This window comes from Quercus suber, unplaced genomic scaffold (genome assembly GCF_002906115.3).
Source record: "Quercus suber isolate HL8 unplaced genomic scaffold, Cork oak 2.0 scaffold_84, whole genome shotgun sequence".
NCBI lineage: Eukaryota > Viridiplantae > Streptophyta > Magnoliopsida > Fagales > Fagaceae > Quercus > Quercus suber.
The window spans coordinates 745,076-770,328 of NW_027069549.1; the positions used below are offsets into that span (position 1 = coordinate 745,076).

A 25,253-nucleotide genomic window follows, 5' to 3' on the forward strand; every position below is an offset into this window, starting at 1 on the left:
GATCAAGTAAAGGGGAATGGCCCAATTGGATTTCATAAGGAAGTGATCAAGCTGACTCAAGATGTCCAGTTAGTTCCAGTGTTGGAGCAATATTTGCTTAGTGTTGGTGAACTTTTACGGTATGGCTACTCTATTCTCTTTGAAGGAGATGGATGCACTGTTTGTGACAAGGGGGAGGAAAGGCATGTAATAACAACGTTGAGAATGGGAGGGAACTAAATTTTTCCAGTAGGTTTCAAATTTGCAAGTGATGTTGCTTTGAAGAAGGGGGCCATTGATGAATATTGGCTGTGGCATAGAAGACTTGGGCACTTTAATTTTTACAAGAAGTTACCATACTATAAAATTATGTTGCAAGACCTCCCTACAATTGAAGAAAATAATGAGGTTACCATTATGTTACCATTTCTACAGTAATTGCTACTTTCCAATCACATTCTCATGTCATGGGATTCAAAGAGGATACTAGTAGATATTGGTGATAAAACAAGAAGAAGCTTGCCATATTTATCATGACAATATATCAGCAATAGCAATCGCAAAGAAACTAGTTAATCATAGTCAAACAAGACATATAGCAATCAAACATCACTTTATTAGAGAAGCAATTGAATATGGACAAAAGTTGTGTGGAGGTGCACGACACCTAGAAGTCCAGCCCACATGGAATCCTATTTCATATAGAAATAGGTGTACTAATTGCACAAGAAGTCAAAGACTTCTATTCCTAATTAAATTAGGAATGTCAAGCGACAGAAGCTCTTATAAAAAGCTTGGTGCATGTGGTTTCAAGATAGAGAGAGATTCAGAGAAACTAAAGAGTGTAACACAGTTTTGAAGCTGACTAAAGGAAAAAGAATAGTGCTTTGTGTGGCACTAAGGGAAAAAAGAAAAGGTGATTTTTTTCTTTTACTCAAGACACACAAGGAAGATAAATTGAGAGTTTTCTCTAGGACGATCATTTGGATGTTACAACCATAGAGAGTTGAAGTATTCAGAGTGGAAGATCTTGCTACCAGCTTTTGTGGTGAGATTGTATTTATTCCTAGAAGTATTATTGTATTTTTTTTCAATTTATTGTGAACTCAAGTTTTGGGTATAACTTGAGTATTGTAATCTCTATTTTATTATAGTGGATTGATCGGATTTGTCTCATGGTTTTTTCCTCTACATTGGAGGGTTTTCCACGTAATTTCTTGGTGTTCTTGTTGGTTGATTTTTTTATTGCTTTCGTAGATTTCTATTTTCTCTGTTGCTTGGGTTGTATTTAATTTAATTCACACATAGACGGAGATTTATCCCAACAAGTGGTATCAAAGCTTTGGTTGTTGGACGTGATTGTCTTGGTTGAATTAAATGGAGAATATGAATATGAATATGAGCACCATGATTAAATTTACTGTGTCAAATTATTCGATTTGGAAGCCAATGATAGAGGATGTCCTTTACTGTAAGGATTTGCATGACCCTATTGAGGGTGGTAGCGCTAAGCCAAGCGAGATGTCTGATAAAGACTGGGAGAAGTTAAATAGAAAAACCATTGGATGTATTAGACAATGCATCGATGTGAGTGTGTTTCATAATGTATCTTAAGAGACTAATGCAAAAGCTCTTTGGGAAAAATTGAAGGGTTTCTATGAAAGAAAGACAACTCAAAATAAAGCTTTTGTGGCTAGAAAGCTTGTGAATTTGAAGCTTAAGGAAGGGAGATTTGTTGCTGAGCATTTGAGTGAGTTCCAAGACTTGTTGAATCAAATGGTTACAATGAAGTTGATAATTAATGATGAGCTTCAAGTTTTATTACTTTTGAGTTCCTTACTTGACAATTGGGAGACTTTAGTGGTGTCACTTAGTAACTCTGCTCCAAATGGTGCGCTACAACTTGCAATGGTCAAGGATAGCTTGTTCATTCAATAAACAAGAAGAAAAGACATGGGCAAGGATAATGCACATGCTCTTATCATAGAGAACTAAGGGAGGAGTGAGACTAGAAATTCTAAGGGGCGTGGTAAATTCAGAAGTCAATCAGAATCGAAAGGAAAATTCAAGATTTTCTATTGTGACAACGAATGACACATAAGAAGAAACTGCAAGGTTTGGAAGCATAAACAGAAAGATAAGAAAAATCAAAATAAGGCGGAGGAACAAAATACCACTGCTATCTCGACAATTGAAGATGTGCTCTTTATAGGAGATGATGAATGTTGCAATGTATCATATCCTTATGTTGAATAGGTAATTGACTTAGCCTCTTCCTGCCATGTCACTCCAAGAAAGGAGCTCTTTACTTCATACAAAGCAGGAGACTTTGGGAGAGTGAAGATGGGCAATAACAATTATGCTGACATTGTGGGAATTGGAGATGTTTGTGTTAAGACTAACACTTGATACACCTTGGCATTGAAGGATGTGCGACATGTGCCTGATATGTGTTTGAATCTGATTTCTACTCATATTCTGGATAAATAAGGCTATGGCAACTATTTTGGAGATGGTAGATGGAGACTCTCTAGAGAATCATTGGTGCTAGTTGGAGGGAAGATTTGTTGTACACTTTACAAGACACGAGTAAAGGCGTGCAAAGATGTTGTTAGTGCAACTCAAGAAGATTCTATGCCGAACTTGTGGCATAGACAGCTGGCTCACATGAATGAAAAGGAGTTGCGGATTTTGGCAAAGAATTCTCTCATTCATTTTGCCAAAGGTATGTCACTTAAACCTTGTGATTATAGTTTATTTGGAAAACAACATAGAGTGTCTTTTCGCATTCCCTCTACTAGAAAGCCCTATGTGTTAGATCTTGTTTATTCTGATGTATGTGGTCCCATTGATGTGGAGTCCTTAAGTGGCAATAAGTATTTTGTTACTTTTATTGATGATGCTTCACGAAAGGTGTGGGTATATTTTTTGAAAACTAAAGACCAGATATTTGAGTATTTCAAGAAATTTCATGCCATGGTGGAAAGAGAGAAAGGGAAGCCTTTGAAGTGTCTCCGTATTGACACCAGAGGTGAATATAAGTCTAATGAGTTTAAGAGTTACTGTTCCGATAAAGGCATTAGACATAAGGAGACAGTTCCTGGTACCTCACAACAAAATAGTGTGGCAAAGAGGATGAACCGTACTATTGTTGAGAAGGTCAGATGTATGTTGAGAATGTCTAATCTACCTAAGTCATTTTGGTGTGAAACTGTTCAGACTACGTGCTACCTAATTAATCGGTCTCTATCAATTCCATTGAAGTTTGATATTCCAGAAAGAGTATGGACTGAAAAAGATGTTTCCTACTCTCACTTAAAGGTATTTGGGTGCAAGACATTTGCACATGTGCCTAAGGAATAAAGATGAAAGCTTAATAGCAAAGTCACTCCTTGTATATTTGTTGGATATGGAGATGTGGAATTTGGCTACAAGTTATGGGATCCTGAGAAAAAGAAGATGATCAGAAGTTGAGATGTGGTTTTTCATGAGAATGAAAATTTGGCAAACCTTGAGAAAACTAAAAATACAAAGGATGCTATTGTAGGTGTTTGCAACCTTACACCTACCTTTTCTTCCTCCAATCATGCCACAAATAGGGAAGAGGTGCAAGATGAGAATCTTGGTGATGAACCAATAGCAGTTGATGGTGATGAGCCAGTAGGAGTTGATGGTGATGATGCTCAACATATTGAAGATGTTGAACAGGGGGAGCAGCATGTTCCACTAGAGATGGAAGAATCTCAAGTGAGGAGGTCTACTAGGGAGCGTCGTCCATTGACTAGATATCTTTCTTCTGAATATATTTTGCTTACTGATGAGAGGGAGCCAAAATGCTTTCAAGAAGTAGTCTCATAAGGACAAGCAAAACTGGATGAAGGCTATGCAAGAAGAGATGAATTCTTTGCACAAGAATAAGACTTATAAGTTGGTTGAACTTCCTAAAGGTAAGAAGGTATTGAGAAACAAATGGGTGCTCAAGCTAAAGAAAGATAGTGAAAAGTTAGTGAAGTACAAAGCTCGATTGGTGGTCAAGGGTTTTAGTTAGAAACATGGGGTTGATTTTGATGAAATATTTTCTCCAGTAGTAAAGATGAGCTCCATTTGAGTAGTTCTGGGATTAAGAGCTAGCTTGGATCTTGAGCTTGAGCAATTAGATGTGAAGACTACTTTCCTCCATGGTGATTTGGAGGAAGAGATCTACATGATATAGCCAGAGGGATTTGAAGTGAAAGGAAAAGAACAAATGGTATGCAGATTGAAGAAGAGTTTGTATGACTTGAAGCAAGCTCCAAAACAGTGGTACAAGAAGTTTGACTCATTCATGGTAGGTCACGGGTACACAAAGACAAATGCAGGTCATTGTGTGTATGTAAAAAAGTTTCCTGATGGTAAATTTCTTATTCTTCTGTTATATGTAGATGATATGTTAACAATAGGGCAAGATGCTAGTATGATTGGTGATTTGAAGAAGGATTTGTTCAAGGCCTTTGATATGAAAGACTTAGGTCCAGCACGACAAATTCTAGGCATGGAAGTTACATGTAATAGAAAAGCCAAGAAGTTATGGTTGTCACAAGAAAAATATTTTGAGCAGATACTTGAAAGGTTCAACATGAAGCATGCGAAACCAGTCGGTACATCTTTTGGTGGTTATTTCAAGATAAGTAAGAAATCTTGTCCGTCATCCATGAAAGAGAAAGATAACATGACATTAGTTCCTTATTCCTTTACAGTCAAGAGTTGGATGTATGCTATGGTTTGCACACAACCAAATATTGCTCATGCAGTCGGTGTTGTTAGCAGGTTTATGGTTAATCTTGATAAAGATCACTAGGAAGCAGTGAAGTGGATCTTAAGATATTCGAGAGGTAGCTCTAAGTCTTGCTTGAGTTTTGGTAGCTCTAAACCAGTTTTGGAGGGTTATACAGATGCAAATATGGCTAGTAACCTTGATGGTAGAAAATCTACTTCGGGTATTTATTTACTTTTGCAGGGGGAGCTGTATCATGGCAATCAAAATTGCAGAAGTGTGTTGTCTTATCTACAATTGAGGCTGAGTATATTGCAGTGAATGAAGCAGGTAAAAAAATGGTTTGGATGAAACGATTTCTCCAAGAATTTGGTTTGATGCAAGACAAGTATGTAATTCATTGTGATGGTCAAAGTGCAATAGACTTGAGCAAGAATGCTACGTTTCATTCTCGCTCAAAACACATTGAAGTGAGATTCCATTGGATAAGACTAGTTATTGAAAAACGATTGATGCAACTGAGAAAGATTCATATTGAGACGAATTCAGCTGACATGTTGACTAAGGTTGTGACCAAAGAGAAGCTTGAGCTTTGTGCCGGAATGGTCAACATGAATTCTAACTGAAGAGTTAGGATGAAGATCTCTTTCCTCGATGGGCTGGAGGAGGAGATTGTTGAGGTGCACGGCACCTAGAAGTCCAGCTCACATGAAATCCTATTTCATATAGAAATAGGTGTACCAATTGCACAAGAAGTCAAAGACTTCCATTCCTAATTATATTAGGAATGTCAGGCAGCAGAAGCTCTTATAAAAAGCTTGGTGATTGTGGTTTCAAGATAGAGAGAGATTTAGAGAGACTGAAGAGTGAAACACAGTTTTGAAGCCGATTGAAGGAAAGAGAATAGTGCTTTGTGTGGCACTAAGGGAAAAAAGAAAATGTGATTTTTTTTTTTTTTTTTTGCTCAAGACACACAAGGAAGATATATTGAGAGTTTTCTCTAGGACGATAATTTAGGTGCTACAACCACAGAGAGTTGAAGTATTCAGAGTGGAAGATCTTGCTATTGGCTTTTTTGGTAAAGTTGTATTTGTTCCTAGAGGTATTATTGTATTTTCCCAATTTATTGTGAACTCAAGTTTTGGGTATAACTTGAGTATTGTAATCTCTATTTTATTATAATGGATTGATCGGATTTGCCCCGTGGTTTTTCTCTCTACACTAAGGGTTTTCCACATAATTTCTGGCGTTTCTTATTGGTTATTTTTTTATCGCTTCCATAGATTTCTATTTTCTTTGTTGCCTAGGTTGTATTCAATTTAATTCACACATAGACGGGGATTTATCCCAACAAGTTGACCTGAAGTTTTGCAATACAGAGGAGTAATTGGATTACATATTTACAAAACACTTCTGGGGGAGAAATTTCTACAACTTAGATAAACCTTAGGAGTTTTAGGATAGCACATTATAGGAGAGAATGTTATGAATAATTTGTTGTAAAACATATCACAGCAATATGTTACATTTCATAGCACTATAAGTTTGGTTAGATTTTAACTACAGTAATATCTTGAAAATCTGGGCTCGTGTTAAGTGAATTGTATGGCCAAGAACTTATCCATTTGTATGGTCTAAAATAGTTGCAATTGAAGAATAACAAGCTGATGTAATTGTGAACTGTAGATAGGAAACATTGAATCTGAAAATTCTCTTCCTCCTCTTCTTTGCTCTGTCCTGCTTCTCTGTTTTTTTTCCCCCTCTTATATTTATTTATTTATTTCTGTAGAGAGTGAACTTTAATTTTTTACTCTTTAGGCTGATTTGAGTAATTATTATTTGCTAAGCACAGAGAAGGAGATGGAGAGGTGTGGATAAAAAGCCTTGTAGGTGTAAGCCCCAAGCCCACCTTGAAAGGAGTACATTAACTCCCAAAGTAGGTTAGGCACTTATAAATCCAACATCCAACTCCCTCATGATTTGAATAAGTTGTTTCACTAGACAGAAGGCTGAAACAACAGCCATCAGAAAAAGAAGGTTATAGTGTCTTTAAACTCTCTGCCCTTTCATTTGTCAAGAACATGGATATGCAACAATAGCTAATTCTAGAACTGAAGCATCATAACAACTTGGTTATATTACCTGTAAATGAGAACCTCGTAACCTTTCTGGATAAGGTTCTGGTGATAACTTAGACTACTTTTGATGTCATATGTGTATACTAAGCTCTCATTGCATCTCACCCACTCGTTGATGCTTCCCTGATGGTCATTTTGAATCCACTTAACAAAGTACAAAACTACTTTCGAATTCGAGATATCAATGTTAACATTCTAAGGATCAACATACCTCCCGAATGTGAAGAGCCTTTTGAACGGTTTTATCATTTGCCCAAATGTATGAATACAGATAGTTATAAGCCTACAAAAGGAGTAACCTTGTTAGCATATATTTAGTAAAATTTTAATAGAGGGCGGCCTAAATTAAATCAAACAACTATATGACCAGAAGGGGTTGGACCAGCCTGGCTCATGACACTGTGCGCGAAAGAGAACGGAAAGTTTTTACCCGACACCATCTTCCAGGTTCAGGAAGATGAGTAATCGATCGGAGGAGGTCTACAGAATCTTCTATAAGAGTATCTGGATCCCACTTTGATACCCTAGGCCTAGGTTTTGGGGATAATAACTGACATGTAGGCTCCAATACATGTGAGCTCCTTATTTGCTCAGTACACTGCAAATTCAAGAGGCAAATCAATCTGCATGCCATATGACATATAAAAGTTAAAATAGACATCTCTTAGTGCTTTATATGCTTTACTGGGTTGTGTTTACTCTACTTTACTCCTGTTGGGATGGAAATAAAATCATCTTTAGAAATAAAATGACGTCTTATAAGAACCTCAAGTGGTTTTTTTACTCACCTCAGTGTAGACTTTAAGATCATCCACACATGCTGCATTGCTTGGATCTACAGCAATATACTCGCCATTGCAGTCCTTTTTAGTTGACTAGAAAAATAAAGAATCTCATGTATTAAGTAATATTTTTTTGAAAAAGATGGTTGAACGTGTAAGAAGATAACAGTTACTTTCCAGGCAAAACCATTCTCAAAAAGTAAATCATGGACACTGATGACTAGACTTAAGTCGTTTGCTACATTATTCCAAACTGCAAAAGAATACCAATGTCCTGCAATCTAAGCCACAATATCTAACCTCGGTCTCAAAGTAATTAACATGAGAAATTGTTTTTTATTATAATTAATTAAAATCTCTAGGCGGGTTAAAAAGATTATGAGGAACAACTAAACAAGAAAGTCTTCCATGGAAATAGCATAAATGTCTATAAAGAAGACTTTCGTGTAGCAGATCAACTTCATATCAAATGGAAGTGAAAAAGGAATAAATTGAAGTTTTTTAGATAATTTGTAAATTTGTGATCAACTTCTTACCAAATACATTGAAAAAGGAATAATAATAATAATAATAATAATAATACAGAAAAAGAAAAAAAGAAGCAGAACTTTCAAGATTCAAATAAAAGCAGAATGAAAAATTACCTCATATAGTTCATCTGATATAAGCGTCTTTAGGTGAGCAAATGGAATTCTTGCATTGAAATCAGCATGTGCACTTGTCAATGGATTTCCTAACACATATCCCTGGCCAAAATTAAAGGCGAATTGATTTCAATACCAGCTAAGAAGTCCAAAACTAAAAGGCTTTGATGAACAAGAGCCAACTAAAGTAATCAAATTTATTCAAATTTTAATGCTTGAGCATATACCTTGATATTCATTCGCGGCTCCCAACTGGCTTCATTACCTGCAAGAAAATGAAAGGTTGCAATTATTATGTACACTGAAATTAATCCATCATTATATGATTCTTCTGTCTCGCTTGTTTTGTCATGTTTTGCAACAAAATGAAGTATGAATTAAATAAGAAGCTTTTCGTTTATGTAAGTTATAATTACCATCAGATATTTCTTGAACAACCATTGGGACAGTTATGCCTGAATAAGAATCTCCCATGACATACAATGTGTTTGAGAGGAACTTGGGGTGAACCAGAAGCCACTGTGTCACAAATAAAAAATTCAATGAATTGTCATTTAGCTTTCAAAGGCCACTTGAGCAGAATCATACTTTGTCCCGATTGAATGGGGATTAAGCATATTAATTTTGTATTTGTATCACATTACAATTCCAATTTTACCAAATTAAGTAATGTTACTAGTATATAATTTTGGATCACCTTCCGTAGAAATTCATAGATTTCTGCTACGGATGATGTGTCACTGATATTGTATCCTTCCCAATTTTTTGCATAAGAGAATCCAGAGCCAACAGGTGCATCCAAAAATATCATATTAGCAACCTGAAAAATTGAAGGTCACTTCTTTCCATTTATATAAACACCAACCCCAACCATCAAATTAACCTCGTAATCTAGAAGCGGCTACAGTTTCGTACCTTTGTCCATGAGTATGGGTTCAACTTCAATTTGGGTGAGTAAGTTTTGGAATTTGCATAGTCAAATGACAATGGACCTGCAAGAAAGCATCAAATAAGATGCAGGAGGGGCAAAAAAAAAAAAAAAATAAGCCAAGTTCGGCAAAGTCAAATAGTAAAATAAGAGTTCCAAAAAATGAGAAAAAAAAAAAAAAATGATCATTGGAATTTTCTGTCAATTTTGCACATAAGAAGACCTTTTCTATTTTGCACTATCATTTTATAAAACATCTACATCAAACCATCTATTATACACACTATTTGGACGAAATGGGTAAATAGTCATAAAATTCAAACTATGTAGTTAGTTGTCATTAGTTTTAAACTATATTTTTTACTAACATCTCGAGTCTAAGAGACTCGATTTAGGGGCTATAAATCGAGTGTTTGAAAGTCGATTAATCGAGTGTTTGAAAGTCGATTTTCATATTTTAATCGGGTCTGAGTTGGCACTTTTTCTACGTGGCGTCCACATAGAAATCGAGTTTCTTATACTCGATTTATAAGCCCATATATAAAAGAAAGCAGCTCAGCAAAAAAGAAATCAGAGCAGAAGAGAAAAAAAATGGGTCGCGCCAGCCAGGCGAGCCCAGGCCGCGCGACCCTGGGCTCGCGCGGCCTGGGTCCGCGCGGCCTAGGTCGCGCGACCCAGGCCGTGATCTGACTCTTTCTCTCTCTCTGATCTCTGATCTCTGATCTGGCCTTTCTCTCTCTCTCTGATCTGATCTGATCCGGTCAGCCTCGCGAGCCCAGGCCGCTGTTTCTGGATTTTTTTTTTTCTTCACTGATGAACATATTTGAGCTCTGATCTGATCTTTTTCTGGATTCTTTCACTCTCTCTGATTGTATTTTTTTTTTTTTTTTTGGTATTTTGGCTTGTACGAGAGACTTGGAGGCTGAAAATTTTTTCAAATTTTTTTGAATTGTAAATCGAGTCTTTGAGTCTCGATTTTTAGGTGGTCTACACGTGAGTAAAAGATGCCACATCAGACCATAAAAATTGAGTCTTTAAAACTCGATTTATAAGCCAAAATCGAGTCTTTTAGACTTGAAATGCTAGTAAGTAATATAGTTTAGAAACCGAAACAACTAACTAAATAGTTAGAAAAAAAAAATTAGTTAACTATTTTCCCCCACACTATTTTATTTAAATAATATCTTTTATTCTTTTATTTATTATTATTTTATTAACATTACCCCATCTCTCTTTCTTTCATGTCTCTCCATCTCCTTCCTCAACTCTCTACCTCTCTCGTATCCCAAACCCACACACTCACACATGCAGGCGAGGAGATTCGACGAAAATGACAGCAAATATTACGGCGGTGGATCCGACAATAATGACGGCAACTTTGATGATCCCGTTGGGTTTTTGTAATGGGTTTTTATTGGGTTTGATTTTGATTTGTTTTTGGTTTGGATTGATTTTGGTTTGGATTAATTTTGAGTTGAGTTTGAGATTGATTTCCGATAGTTGGGTTGATTTTGGGTCGATTTTGTGTTTGGATTTTCAACCGTTGAAGTGGGTTGTGGTGGTTGAGGTTGGTAGTGCTGTATTGCGGTGGTGCTGGTGGTTGTTGGTGATTGGCCCAACTCAACTGGTCGGACCCAAATTTGACTAATGTGCTGGCTCGCCTGTTCCAAGCAAAGAGTTGAGTCGTTGGGCGAAGGGAAACGCGTGGGTCTTCATCTTCTTCTTCACGTTGAAGAGACTGGGAAAAGGGAGAGAGAGACTGATGAGAGCATAGGTGAGAGAAATAATTAATAAAATAGGAATATACACAACTACAGTAACCGTGTATATTTACACAATTTCTGTAGCAAATGCGTATATTTACACAACAATAGAAGGACTGACTCACTGACGCGGAGCAAATTTAAGAGATATTTAACCGTGTTTTGCCCAAATGGTCTCTAGTTCGAGAATTGACTTTACTTATAATTTATTTAAGACTACTGCACATCCTTGGTGTAATGATCACTCCACAAGTATAAATGCTTGTGGGGTGTGGGGGCAAGGGCCGAGGTTTAAGTCTCCAAGAGAGAGTTTCACACGCATACACTTATATTAGGTTAGAGTAGAATTTTATCTTGTATCAAAAAAAAAAAAAAAAAGATATTGGGTAAATTTTGCATCTTTTTCCATTTTACACAATTTTACACCACTAATGTGAATACTCTTAAAGCCTTTTTTACTTGGTACTTGTTTGACTATAAAGCAATTCATAAAAAGCAGTAAGTTGTTACCTGTGCGACTATAAGTAATTCATAAAAAGTGGTAAGTAAGCTCGTCATTCATCATTAAACAAAATTACATGTTCAAGTTTTTTTTTTTTTTTTTTTGAACAAGGTCTAGTTTGAGACCTACTTGATTAATTTACTCTTTTTTCATATATAGTAAAGCCATAATTAAAAATTCTTACCCCTTCACAATTTATAAATTTTTACTACAAATAGATTGTTTATATTATTAATAAACTACCAATAATAATTTATGTCTATTTAGCAACAACTTATTTTCAGTAGCTTATTGTCATAATGTTTATCATAAAATATAGTTTTTGGTATCTTTTATATTAAATGTGTGACAAAAAGTTAAAAACTAACTTATTTTTAAAAATGGTAAATTGCAAATTACACCCTTAAAGTTTGAGGGTGTTTGTATTTTACTCTCTAAAGTTTTGGGTTGTTTGGATTTTATACCCTAAAGTTTTAGAATTTGGGGGTGTAAAATCTAAATAACCCTAAACTTTAGGGGGTAAAATCCAAGTTCTAAAACATTGGAGTGTAAAATCCAAACACTCCAAACTTTAGGAGGTAAAATCTAAATTTTGAAATTTCAGAGTGTAAAATCCAATCATTCCTAAACTTTAGGAGTGTAATTTGCAATTTACCCTTTTAAAAAATTTAAAAGTTAGATTATTTGCAAAAAGAAAAAAGTTGAGACAAAATGCAAAAATCTTTTAGCAAATAAAGAAAAACCCAAAGCATATAAGACAAGTATAGATGTAAAAATATAATATTATATATATATAGTTAAATCAGTTTCTCAAAAAAAAAAAAAAATATATATATATATATATATATAGTAAATCAAATCTCGTGCATGTTCATGAGTTTATTCACAAACATATTATTACCATGTTTGGCTTTGGCTTTTTAATAACCGAGAGATTGGCTTATTTGTTAAACAAATGAACATAAAATTTTTTATTATCAAGCTGAGCTTGAGTTATTCATAAATAATTTAGTTTATTTACAACCCTACTAGTAGGTCCATATATTCAGTGTTGGGCAAAAAAGTATCCACCATACCCAATTGTACAAATCAGCAAATTATTGAAATTTAATATGTCACTAAAGTTAAATGTTTTTTTATTCAAATATACGATAATGGCTAGAGTCTACAGACTCTCTATACTTTATCTATTATTTTAAACTAAAAGTATTAACTAGTTTTCTATGTTTTGTATTATAGTGGAAGCCTTTTTAATATACAATGCATTCTATTAACTAATAAAATGAGCCTTAATTTTTTTTTAATCTGAGTAAAAAGGCAAATAAGTCTTATTTAAAATATATATTATATTATATTTGTTAAAAGAATAGGATCTTTTTTTATTTGGGGGCCTTATAGGACTACCTTATTCGCCTATATGCTGGAGCTCGCCTTGGGTGACCGACCCGTTATTACATCTTCCAAAGCCTAATCAATTTGTTTTTCAACTTATTACTAACTTACTACACGTTCAATTTGTTTTCAACTGTTCTTATACAAAATTGTTTTTTATCAGATGCTAAAAAAAAAAAGAATTCAATTTAGCTTTCAAAACTATTCCCTTGAGAAACTGATAAAAATAATAATAATAATAATTAAGGGCAAAATACAACTTACCCACTTGTAGTTTAGCTAAAATTTATGTTGCCTACCTATGATTTGAAATTTGACACTTTACCCACATGAGATTAGCTTAATTAGATTTCCGTAACCCATCTTGGTTAAAAACATGACTAAATATGTAATTTTCCTCCACTTTTATGTCTCTCTCCTCTGAAAACACAAAAAATATAAAAATATATGATCAAATAAGATAAAAAAGAGTTTAGCAAAACACTTGCATAATAGGACTTCAAATTACAGGTATGTAACTTAAATTTAGGTCAAACCTCAGGTAGGTAGAGTATCAAATTTTAAACTACAAATAGAAAACTTAAATTTTTGCTAAACTATAGGTCCACAGGTGGGGGTAAGTTGTAATTTAGCCTATAATTAACTACACAAATGATTAATTTTTTTTTTTTAAAAGATTGTATAAATGTTCTATCAGACTTAGTATCTCGATATGATCTTATCATCATTTCATCACACGAATGTTTTTTTTTTATCGTGTCTAATGTCTGCTAATGGAGCCCACTACTTTGTATCTAGTGAAGGTAGAAAAGGAGGGTTGGCCTTGCTATGGAATGCTGAGGTGGTTGTTGACACACAAACTTACTCCCCGAACCATATAGATGCCAATATCCACACACAAGACTCACCTTCATGGAGATTAACTGGGATATACAGGCATTCAGCGGAGGAGAGGAAGGTAGAAACTTGGAGACTCATGCGGCATCTCCATTCACGTGGGGCACTTCCATGGGTATGCCTAGGAAATTTTAATGAAATTTTTTCATCGGATGAGAAAAATGGAGGTAGCCCTAGACAGGTAACACCTATGCTTGCATTTAGACACACTCTTCTTCAATGTGGGCTAGTTGATCTTGGTTTCAGGGGCTACCGGTTCACGTGGAGAAACGGCCGGTTAGGGGCGGCATTTGTGGAAGAGAGATTAGATAGGTGTGTTGCAACAATGGAATGGAGAGACAGGTTTCTGAGAGCTATGGTGCACCATCTTGCCGTGCCCTACTCCTACCATGATCCAGTTTTGTTGGACATGGCACCTTCCAACCACCCTCAATGCCGACGACGCCGAATCAAACGTTTTGAAGAGAAGTGGGTAACACATACTAATTGCGAAAATGTAATTTAAGAATCATGGAGTCAAGCACAACCACGAGGCAGCCCTATGTATCGCCTTTTTGAGAAAATAAAAAAATGCTAGTAAGATCTAATAGCATGGAGTAGGTAGACTTTTGGTAATACTAGAACCAAGTTAGACGCCAAACAGGGTGAGTTAGCTGCCTTAGTGTAAGAAGGATATGGACAGAATGTGGAAAGAATAAATGGGGTGAGAAAGGAGATAAGGGAACTCTTACACCATGAAGAAGTTTTCTGGAGACAACAATCAAGGTCTATTTGGCTATCGGGAGGGGATAAAAACATAAAATTTTTCCACCAATGGGCGAGCCAAAGAAGAAGGAAGAATAATATAGAGGGGTTGCAAAATAGGGATGGAGTATGGCAAACATGAGTGGATAGAGTACCTAACATTGCAGAGGAGTACTATAAAAATTTGTTCACTTCTTCTGTTAGGACATATGTGGATCATGTTAAGAATATGTCAATATTTTATGTAGTTGGCTAATCTTTTGAAAAAACGCATTTTACTTGTATATGGGTAGATCTAGAATGTGTTTAGTACTTCAAGAAACATGTTGTTCAAGTCTAGTATAAAGCCATAAAGATTGGACCAAGAAACAAGTGAAGAAAAGCTGTTCAATAAAGTTGGACAGATAGCTTGGTACCTGCAGACAGATAGCTCGATAGCTGCTCAACACCTCTCGACAGCTAGGCTATCTATCGAGATTTTCAACTTTTTCTTATCGCAATCTCGATAGCTTTTTGATAGCTAGGTGGATCGATTATGAAAGCTCTTATCTCTTCGATAGTTCCTTGATAGCTTCTCAATAGCTGTATCTGTCGAAATTTAAAACTAGACACCTCCCGATCAATCGAGGTTACGAAAATTCAGATTTTCAGATCTGATTTTCGGCCCATGATGACATGTCTGTATAGGGGTTCTTTTCTCACAACCCTAGACTTATATAAGGCTTATTTTAGAGGTCGTCACATGAGAGAATACAAGTAGAACATATGCAAAAGGTGACCGATGCCTTATTCTCTCTAAAAGAAGCTACTGCGTCTATGTGTCTTAGGGTTTTGTAACCAAGTGCTTCTTGATCTTTATTGTTGATGAAGTGAAAAACTTTGCAGCCAACATCTTCTTCTAGTTGGTAATTGAAGTTGCGTACTAGAATTCACGCAATTGGTTAGTCACGTACTGGGATTTGTGCATCAAAGGGTGGCGTTCATATATTGAACAGTTCAAAATTTTGAAGCGGTAGAAGATTTCTACTGTGAGTTCATCTACGGAGATTGTAGAGTCTAGGGACAAAGATTTTGTACTAGATCTGAAACTTCTCTTTACTATAGTGGATTCCTTTTCGGAAATGTTTTCCCCCAGATTTTTTACTATGAAACTAGTTTGTTTTATTAGTTTTCCTGGGTCATCATATCTTGTCTTATTTATATTTTTCGCTGCATGATTTTGACATGATATTGATGTTTGTTTGTTTAACAAGTTTTATTCATAATAAATCTAATTAACAACTTAGGTTTTAAGCTTGATAATTCTATCAACTAGGGTCTAAATTTTCCAACAAGTGGTATTAGAGTGAGTTCACTCTGATTGGATTAATTTCCTAAGTGTGATCCTTGACCCTCGTTGTCATGGATCATGGACAATCTCTTTTGATTCCTCATTTATTTGATGGAACTAATTATGCGTATTGGAAAGTTTGTATGAATTTTTTTTTACAGGCTCTAGGTGAACAGGTATGGCAAGCTGTTGAAGTTGGTTGAATTAAGCCAAAGGAAGCGTCGGTGGATTGGGATGATGCAATAATTATAGTGGCAAATTTCAACAGTAGGGCCTTAAATACTTTGTTCTGTAGGGTGACCAATGAGGAATTCAAGAAAATATCATCCACAGAAGTTGCCAAGGAAGCATGGACTATTCTTGAGACCATCTATGAAGGTACCAAGGCAGTAAAGACTGTGAAACTTCAAAGACTCACTAGTAGTCTTGAAGAAATAAAGATGGAGGAGGATGAGACCTTTGATGAGTTCTATGCCAAACTCAAGGATATTGTGAATTCTGCCTTCAACCTTGGAGAATGTATTGTAGAATCCAAAATTGTTAGGAAAATTCTTAGGTCCTTACTTGAAAGATTCCATACCAAGATCACTGCCATTGAAGAAGCAAAGAACATTGATCAAATTCCTTTGACTGAGCTTGTAGGGAACTTTCAAACCTATGAGATGGGATTAGGTTTAATGGGAAAATGTGGAAAGAGTAGAAACTTGGCTCTCAAGGGTATAGAGGAAGAGATTAAGGACTCTGAAGATGAAGATGAAAGTGAAGATGAGGATAAGGATCTAACCTTCACAACTGATGAGATTATCAAGCTTCTTCAATTTAGGAAAAAGGATAAGGGCAAACGTCCTAGGAAACCTAAATCCTCAAGGAAGGGCAAGAATAAGAAACCCCTTATCCAATGCCATGAGTACAAAGGTTTTAATCATATAAGGATAGAGTGTCCAAACTACCTCAAGAAGGAAAAGACCAAGGAGTCAAAAGATAAAGGGTTGGTTGCTACTTGGAGGTATACTGAGAATGACTCTTCTGATGAGCATGTGGGTGAATGTAGTCACGTTATGGCCTTTGTTGCCACAACCGATAAGGTGATTGTGGAGAGTGCTAGTGACAGTGAGGATTCTTCTAATGATGAAGTACCCAAGAAGATAACCCTTCAAGAAACCTATGATAAGCTATGCACTGAATTCATAAAATCTGAAAAGACTTCTCATCTTTGTAGAAAAGAGCTTAATGAGGTAAAAACTAAAAAAGCTGATCTGTTAATCAAACTAGATGAGACTACAAGGTTAGTTGAGACTCTTGTTATGGAGAACACCTCATTAGAAGAGAAAGTAAAGAATCTTGAGGTTGAGCTTAGTCAAGGTCTGTCTTTGTGCCTTAATTTAAGAAAGGTATGAAATCCAAAACCGATCTGGCTAATTCTAAATCCTTTGTTAGACCTCATGTTTGTCACCATTTGGTGTTTTTAGACACATTTGTCCTAATTGCTTTAAGTTGTATCCTCAAAAGCAATTGTCTAAATGGTCACAGGTTTCCTCTCAAGGACCTACACTTGTGTTTGGAAAGTTATTTAAAGTCTTGAGCTTTTTAACTCAATTTCAGGAGAACTTTAATTCTTCTATGCCCTTTAGTAGACATACTAGGACACGTACCTTTTCATCTTCACAGCCAAAGACTCATGCTGTGTGGGTGAAAAAGGAGCCTAAGACTAAATTGTGTTTTCTGTTTGTCATCTGCTTTAATTCTTTCTATCTAAAGTAGGACTCTCTTTGCTTGATTTTTTATCTGCTTTTTGAATCATGCTTTCATGCATCTGCATCTTTCTATCATGCCTTCACGCATATGCATCCTTCTTTCTGCTTTCATGTTGTTTGTCTGTATTTGTTTGGTTGTTTAGTTTTTATTTTTCAAAATAAAAATAAAAAGAGAAAAATCAGAAAAATACAAAAACAGTATGTATTTTGTGTACATTGGTACTTGTATACCTTGGATGACCATTGAAATAAAGTTTTTTAAACTTTTTATCTCTTGTAACTTAGATGAGCATCTCTATGCACAACTAAGCAAGTAAGCTTTGTGGCTCTTGTTTGTGATGAGTAAGATTAAGTTAGCTATTGTATTTAATACTCATATCACTCTTTTTGATAGGTAGGACTTGAAAATTCTAAAAGAAAGGCATAAATATCCATCTCACCATTGTTGCCGCCAATCATGAAAGACATCTATATGCTTCGGCATAGCAAAAGTGTGATGTCAATAACATTTGTGTGCTTCGGCATAGCAAAATTGAAATGTCAATTATCATTAGGTATTTCTTTTCTTGCTCTTATATGCCCATGCATAATATATATATGCAAAGGAAATAAAAAGCAAAAAGGTCAAAAATGCTTTTAAATATGATTGCAAGCTTGTATTCTAAGAGATGTGGGAGTTATAAGATGTACCTCGAAGGTGATACTCCTCATTAAACAGTTATAATTATGTGTGAGTTAAAGTGATTTTCTCATATCTCAAATCGTCATAACATGTATACACTTATGCAATCTTGCGATGTTTTTCACACACAACATGCAATATTTTTTGCCACTCTTGATACATGTGCAGGTACAATGTGATTTGGCCATTACCAGGTTTACATGTGCTAATGTATGTTCATTAAATTGTTTTGACTTATTTTTGAAATATAAAATTGGTTAGACTTGTTAAGTGTGTGTGTGTGTGTGTGTGTGTGTTTTAGGATCTATGTGCTTCACATTTTTTTTTTTTTTTGTTGAAAGATTTGTTTTTCACATGTTTTGCATCATTCAATTATCTTGTAATCCATAGCATCTTATTTCATTACATTCATGCATTTATATGGATTCTTTGCACCCTCATGATCATCCTTGATCATCTTTATGTTTCTCGAGTGAAGCTCTATAGCTTCTTGTACCCTTTGTCAATCATGACAAAAAGGGAGAGAAATTGTGGAGAATATGTGATTCTTTTTTGAAGATTCTACATGTTAGGGAGAGAAATACATTCCTCTATAAGGGGGAGATGTGTTTCATCTTGTTGTACACCAGTCGTGTGACCATGTTTACATACATTGTGCTTATCTTTGATATAGTTATATAATGATGTATGTCTTCACCTACCTTTACATGTGTTGTTTCTTTTCTATCTTTATACATATGTTTCTTTACTTGTATGCAATCTATTATTTCTATTTCACACAAAGATGCCTTGATGAGTTTTATTTAAAGTGTTTCAGAAATACAGGTTGTCAAAGTCTACTTGTCATAAACTTTCTTCTTGCAAAATTTTTCAAGAGTTTGTGTTAGGATATATTTTATTGTATTCAACAAGTGAATATGAGTTGAGTGGTTTATGACTTCTCTTATATGTTCATTTGTTTGTTGTGGTTTTGGCATGGATTACCAAAGGGGGAGATTGTTAGGACATATGTGGATCATGTTAGGAACATATGATAATATTTTATATAGTTGGCTAATCTTTTGACAAAACGCACTTTACTTGTATTTTGGTAGATCTAGGATGTGTTTAATACTTCAAGAAACATGTTGTTCAAGTCTAGTATTAAAGTCATGAACATTGGACCAAGAAATAAGTGAAGAAAAGCTATTCAATAAAGCTGAATAGATAGCTCGACACCTACGGACAAATAACTCAATAGTTGCTCGACACCTCTCGACAGTTAGGATATCTATCGAGATTTTCAACGTCTTCTTATCGCAATCTCGATGGCTAGATGGATCGATCGATAAAGCTCCTGTCTCCTCAATAGTTCCTCGATAGCTGTATCTGTCGATGTTTAAAACTCGACACCTCTTCGACACCTCCCAATCAATCGAGGTTACAGGAATTCAGATTTTCAGATACGATTTTCAGCCTATAATGACATGTATATGTAGAGTTTCTTTTCTCACAACCTTAGACCTATGTAAGGCTTATTTTAGAGGCCATCACATGAGAGAATACAAGGAGAACATATGCAAAAGGTGACCGATGTCTTATTCCCTCTGAAAAAAGCTACTGCGTCTTTACGCCTTAGGGTTTTGTAACCAAGTGCTTCTTAATCTTCATTGTTGATGAAGTGAAGAACTTTGTAGCCAACATCTTCTTCTAGTTGGTGATTGAAGTCGCATACTGGGATCCGCGCAATTGGTTAGTCACGTACTGAGATTCGTTCATCCAAGGGTGGCATTCATATATTGAAGAGTTTAGAGGTTCTGAAGCGGTAGAAGGTTTCTGCTGTGAGTTTATCTATGGGGATTGTAGAGTCTAGGGACAAAGGTTTTGTACTAGATCTAAAACTTCTTTTTACTATAGTGGATTGCTTTTCAGGAAGGTTTCCCTCCAAGTTTTTTACTGTGAAACTAGTTTGTTTCATTAGTTTTCTTAGGTCATCATATCTTGTCTTATTTATATTTTCCATTGCATAATTTTGACATGATATTGATGTTTGTTTGTTTTAACAAGTTTTATTCATTATAAATCTAATTAACAACTTGAGTTTAAAATTTGTTAATTCTATCAACTGGGGTCTAAATTTTCGAACATCTTCCAATCGATTGGACATGGAAATGGTGATTGAATTAGTGGACCATGTGGTGATGGAGGAGATGGCACAATCCTTGGTATGCCCTTATACAGAAGAAGAAGTAAGGACTGCTCTCTTTCAGATGCACCCATCCAAATCACCAGTACCTCATGGTATGTCGCCATTTTTCTTTCAAAATTTTTGTCACATTGTTGGCAATGATGTCACTACTGCTACTTTATCTTTCTTACAATGAGGAAGATACTTACAGAAAATGAATTTTACACATATTGTATTCATTCCCAAAAAAAAAATTATCCAAAATATATTACGGAGTTTCGCCCCATTAGCTTGGGTAATATTGTTTCAAGGATCATATCTAAGGTCCTTGCAAACCGTATAAAAGTTATTTTACCCAATGTAATATTTGACTCTCAAAGTGCTTTTGTGCCTGATAGAAATATAACAGATAATACCACAGTTGCTTTTGAAATTCTGCACTGTATGAGGAACAGGAGGAAAGGGAAAATAGGTCACGTGGCAGTAAAACTCGACATTAGCAAGGCATATGACAGAGTGGAGTGGGAGTTCCTCAGTCATATAATGCTCAAAATTGGCCTTCCAAACCACTGGGTCCAATTAGCCATGGAAACGGTGTGCACAGCTTGCTATTCCATTCTTCTCAATGTTGAACACATAGGTTTCATCACCCCTTCCCGTGGCATTAAGCAAGGAGACCCACTATCTCCCTACCTATTCCTAATGTGTGTAGAAGGTCTCTCCTCCCTTATCCGAAAGGCCATAGATAATCAGCACTTGAAGGGCGTGGAATCTTGCCAGGGAGGTGTCAAGCTCTCACATTTACTCTTTGCAGATGACAGCCTACTATTTTGTGAAGCAACAACTAGGGAATGTCGAAACCTACTGGACATACTAGTATTGTATGAAGGTGCCTCGAGACAAGCTATCAATAGGCAAGAAACTACACTTTTCTTTAGCCCTAATACCAATCATGGTGTAAAGCAAGCAATTTAGAACATGTTGGGGGTACAAATTATGACCAATTGTGAAAAATACCTTGGATTACCAATGGTGGGAGGCAAATCAAAAGTGAGCACCTTTAGGGAGGTCCAAGAGCGGGTAACCAAAAGGGTATGGGGATGGAAGAAGAAGCACATCTCAAAGGCTAGTAGAGAAGTGTTGATCAAAACTGTAGCACAAGCAATACCGATCTACTCTATGAGCATGTTCAAGTTCCCAAAGAAATTTTTTGATGATATTAACTTAGCCCTAGCAAAGTATTGGTGGGGGCAGACTCAAAATGAAAGAAAGATCCATTGGATCAATTGGGGTAAATTGTGTAAACCTAAAGATAAAGGGGGAATGGGTTTTAGGGATATCCATGCCTTTAACATAGCCATGTTAGCCAAGCAAGCATGGAGGCTGATCCAAGGAGTGCATTCTCCTTTTGTTAGGGTGTATAAAGCTCGCTATTTCCCCAATTGCTCTTTTATGGAGGCTGAACTAGAGTGTAACCCTTCCTTTGTGTGGAGAAGTTTGTTGGAGGCTAGTGAACTGAGCAGGGCAGGAACGGCATGGCATGTGAGAGACGGGCAGAGTATTGAAGTAAGTGATCATAGGTGGCTAAACCACCTACCTCAGTTTAGACCTGGGACTGACACAAACTTGAAGGTGGCTGACCTTATTGACCAGCGAACATGACAATGAAACAGACCGTTACTACAAGCCATGTTCCTACAGTCCATTGTGGAAGATATTCTACGTATCAAACTTGGTGAGGAGCAAGACCGAGACAAGCTCCGATGGAAGGAAACAAAGAATGGGTGTTTCTCAGTGAAGACAGCTTATCGGGTTACACTCTGCCTTAATCAGCCAGAAAATTCGCTGAACACTCCACTGCAAGTGAAGATAAGAAATTCTGGAAAAAGATGTGGAAGCTCCTTATTCCACGAGTACCTGACAGTGCGTCAACACCTTTTAGGGATATAGGGTCGTTTTATTAATGCATACTCGATCTAGATAGTATAAGCTGAGTTGACTGCTACACGGCATCTTGCTTTGTGTATCTGTAACCTTTATTCCTTTTTGCAATACATATTTTCTTCCGCTTCGCTCAAAAAAAAAGACAAAAAAAAAAATTTAGATAGTAACCAAAATTCCCAACTACTATTATTCTATTTCCAGTTAGGTATGCTTCGTGAGAGATAACCAAGCTAATGTCTTCCCATCTACTATTCTATTTCCGGTTAGGTATGCTTCGTGACTGATAACAAAACTAATGTCTTTTTCGAAAAAAAAAAAGAAAAAAGAAAAAGAAAAAAGAAGCTAATGGCTGCCTCATGTCATTTTTTAAGAATAATATTGTTTCTCTTAATCTTTGAGAAGTAAATGATATAGTCTAATATGATAATTTCACTTTTACTTAAGTCTATTAACATTATTTTTATTATACATCAATTTCAACAAGTCATTGTAATCATGAAAAATTAATGGATACTTTCAAATTTCAATCAGATGTCATATGTATGACTTGCATAAATAATTTAATGGATTATAAACAAAATTTTGACTTTCTTGAGTTTTTTTTTTTCCTCGTAAGTTTCTTTTTTGTTTTTATTTTTTTGGTTGAAGGAATAAATTTCTGGATACTTTCATTAAAAAAAAAAAGTTTGGTTAATAATAACAGTGACTTGTTTTGATTTAAATTGGTTTTTACAATATGTACACAATAGTGATGATGCAGAGGCATTAGCATGTCAAAAAGCCTTGGAATTTGCTTTGGAGGCCGGATTCTCAAGTCTGATAATTGAGGGTGATAACTCAAATGTGATGAGAGCAATATCATGTACTGAAACAAATAATTCTTTCTTTGGTCATATTGTGGATGATATTAGACATTTAATTATGGGTAGGCAATCTGTTGGCTTTAGTTGTGTAAAAAGGGAAGGAAACATGGTGGCTCATTCTTTAGCTAGATTTGCTAGGAACATTGTGGAGGATCTGTATTGGATGGAGGATTAGCCACCACCTGCTGTAGATGCTTTACATCATGACCGTTTAAATATTAATGAATGAGTGATAGATTTGTTCTAAAAAAAAAATTGGTTTTTACTCATGGCTAATTTGACCTGACCCAAGAAGGAAAAATCTAGATCCAACCTAATATGACCTGTTTACCACTTTACTCTAAAGTTTAAAAATTAATTTTATATTAATCAATTTCCAATATATATTTATATACTAAATTTCTCTAAATAATATATTTTGTAGATGAAAAAACTAATGATGTTACTCATCATTTTGACGTGCAATTCTTATAAATAAATATTTTTAATGTCTAATATACTCTAGAAGTTCATTATAGATTTTATTAGTAATTTTACCTAACATTTTATATTCTATATTCTTAAAACTCCAAATACTTAGTTAATTTTATAGGTGGTAACTTTATTTTATGTTTTGCGTACAATAGTTGTATGCAATTTCTTTTATCTTATTTTACTTTTATGGAATTACTGGAATAGCATATTGATATAATTTATTATCGGACTACAAATTTAAGATTTAAGTATTTTTAAACTTTTATTTTCAAATCCTTTCTTTATTATTTTATTTTAAAAAAAATCATAAAAAATGGGTAAAATGACAAAATTTAGCTATAAATTTGGTTATAGTCAAATGTTACATTCTTACTCAATATATTTTTATTAGAGATGAATATTGACATATGTATTAAAAAAGTAAAGAATGTGGTTAGATTTTTAAAATATTTAGTAATGTTAATATTTTTAAAGAAAATTATAGTCTTAAATTACAACAAATTTTATAACTAAACTTTATCCTTAGTAAAATAAATGTTTAAGTTTCACTAAAGTTCCTCAAGGAAAAATAAAATGTTCAAGAATTATCATTTTTTAAAAACAAATAAACAAACAAACGTAAATAGTGACTAGTTTCTCCGTAAAGTTACAGAAACAGGCGGTAATGTGAGAATCAAGTCATTCTTCATAGTCATATATATGGTAATGGAAGTGAGACACTGACTACACTAGTTTCTCATTATAGCTAGAAAGGATTTCATCTAATGGTGAGAGATGGCATTATATGAGGAGTTACATACCCACTTCGTATACGAGGCCAGAAAAGGCAGAACAACCAGGACCACCGGTGAGCCAAAGCACAAGAGGGTCGTCTTCTGGGCTCCTCTCGGATTCAATGAAGTAGTAGAATAGTTGCACTTCATCCAAGTCACCTACACCTACGTACCTAAAATACCAAAACCCTTAACAAGTTAGTATTCTTGATAATAAGATTGAATGAAACTGTGATCACACAACTAACAAGTAAGAAAACTAAAGCTCACACCCAGTTTCAAGTTTGAAAGGAAGGTCGCCGGAAAAGCCCGGGAGGTTATTGATGATCTACTGTGATGCAACCAAGTTGGCAACAGCCAAGAAAGAAACTATGTACAACCACATTGTGCTAATGTTGCTACTGGAAATGGTTAACTGGGTTTCTTTGTGGTTTGTGATTAGCGGTGGTTGTGGTGGCTGGTTTTTGTTAACCTAGCAGAAGGTACCATACCAATAAGTCAAAGGGCCAGTGGCAATTATACAACTTGAGTGCTTACTTTACTTTATAGCCAGACTACTTCCTCAAGAACAAAAATTAAACAATTAAAAAAAAAAATTTACTTTACAGTACCTACTTTACTTTATTAGTAGTTACACTTTTAAGGGAGATTGGTTAGTAGGATAAAAAAGTGAGGGGATATAAAATATTTTATTTTCTCTCATTTGTGTTTGGTTGGGAGGGTGAAAAAGTGGAATAATTGAAA

At 35.2% G+C, this 25,253-nt stretch overlaps 1 protein-coding gene across 1 annotated transcript in view; it reads right to left on the minus strand.

The window, feature by feature from the left end:
- The window catches only part of LOC111997406 (serine carboxypeptidase-like 18), a 39,681-nt gene extending 14,656 nt beyond the window's left edge, over positions 1-25,025 (minus strand). The window contains exons 1-11 of the mRNA XM_024029489.2: positions 24,782-25,025; positions 24,537-24,682; positions 9,212-9,288; positions 8,994-9,116; positions 8,713-8,815; positions 8,524-8,561; positions 8,297-8,398; positions 7,659-7,745; positions 7,301-7,468; positions 7,082-7,153; positions 6,875-6,993 (exon numbers count right to left, since the gene is read on the minus strand). Of these exons, the coding sequence (XP_023885257.1) occupies positions 6,875-6,993; positions 7,082-7,153; positions 7,301-7,468; positions 7,659-7,745; positions 8,297-8,398; positions 8,524-8,561; positions 8,713-8,815; positions 8,994-9,107 (803 nt within the window). The 5' untranslated portion in view covers positions 9,108-9,116; positions 9,212-9,288; positions 24,537-24,682; positions 24,782-25,025. The remainder of the gene's footprint in view (positions 1-6,874; positions 6,994-7,081; positions 7,154-7,300; positions 7,469-7,658; positions 7,746-8,296; positions 8,399-8,523; positions 8,562-8,712; positions 8,816-8,993; positions 9,117-9,211; positions 9,289-24,536; positions 24,683-24,781) is intronic.
- Between the last annotated feature and the right edge of the window lie 228 nt (positions 25,026-25,253).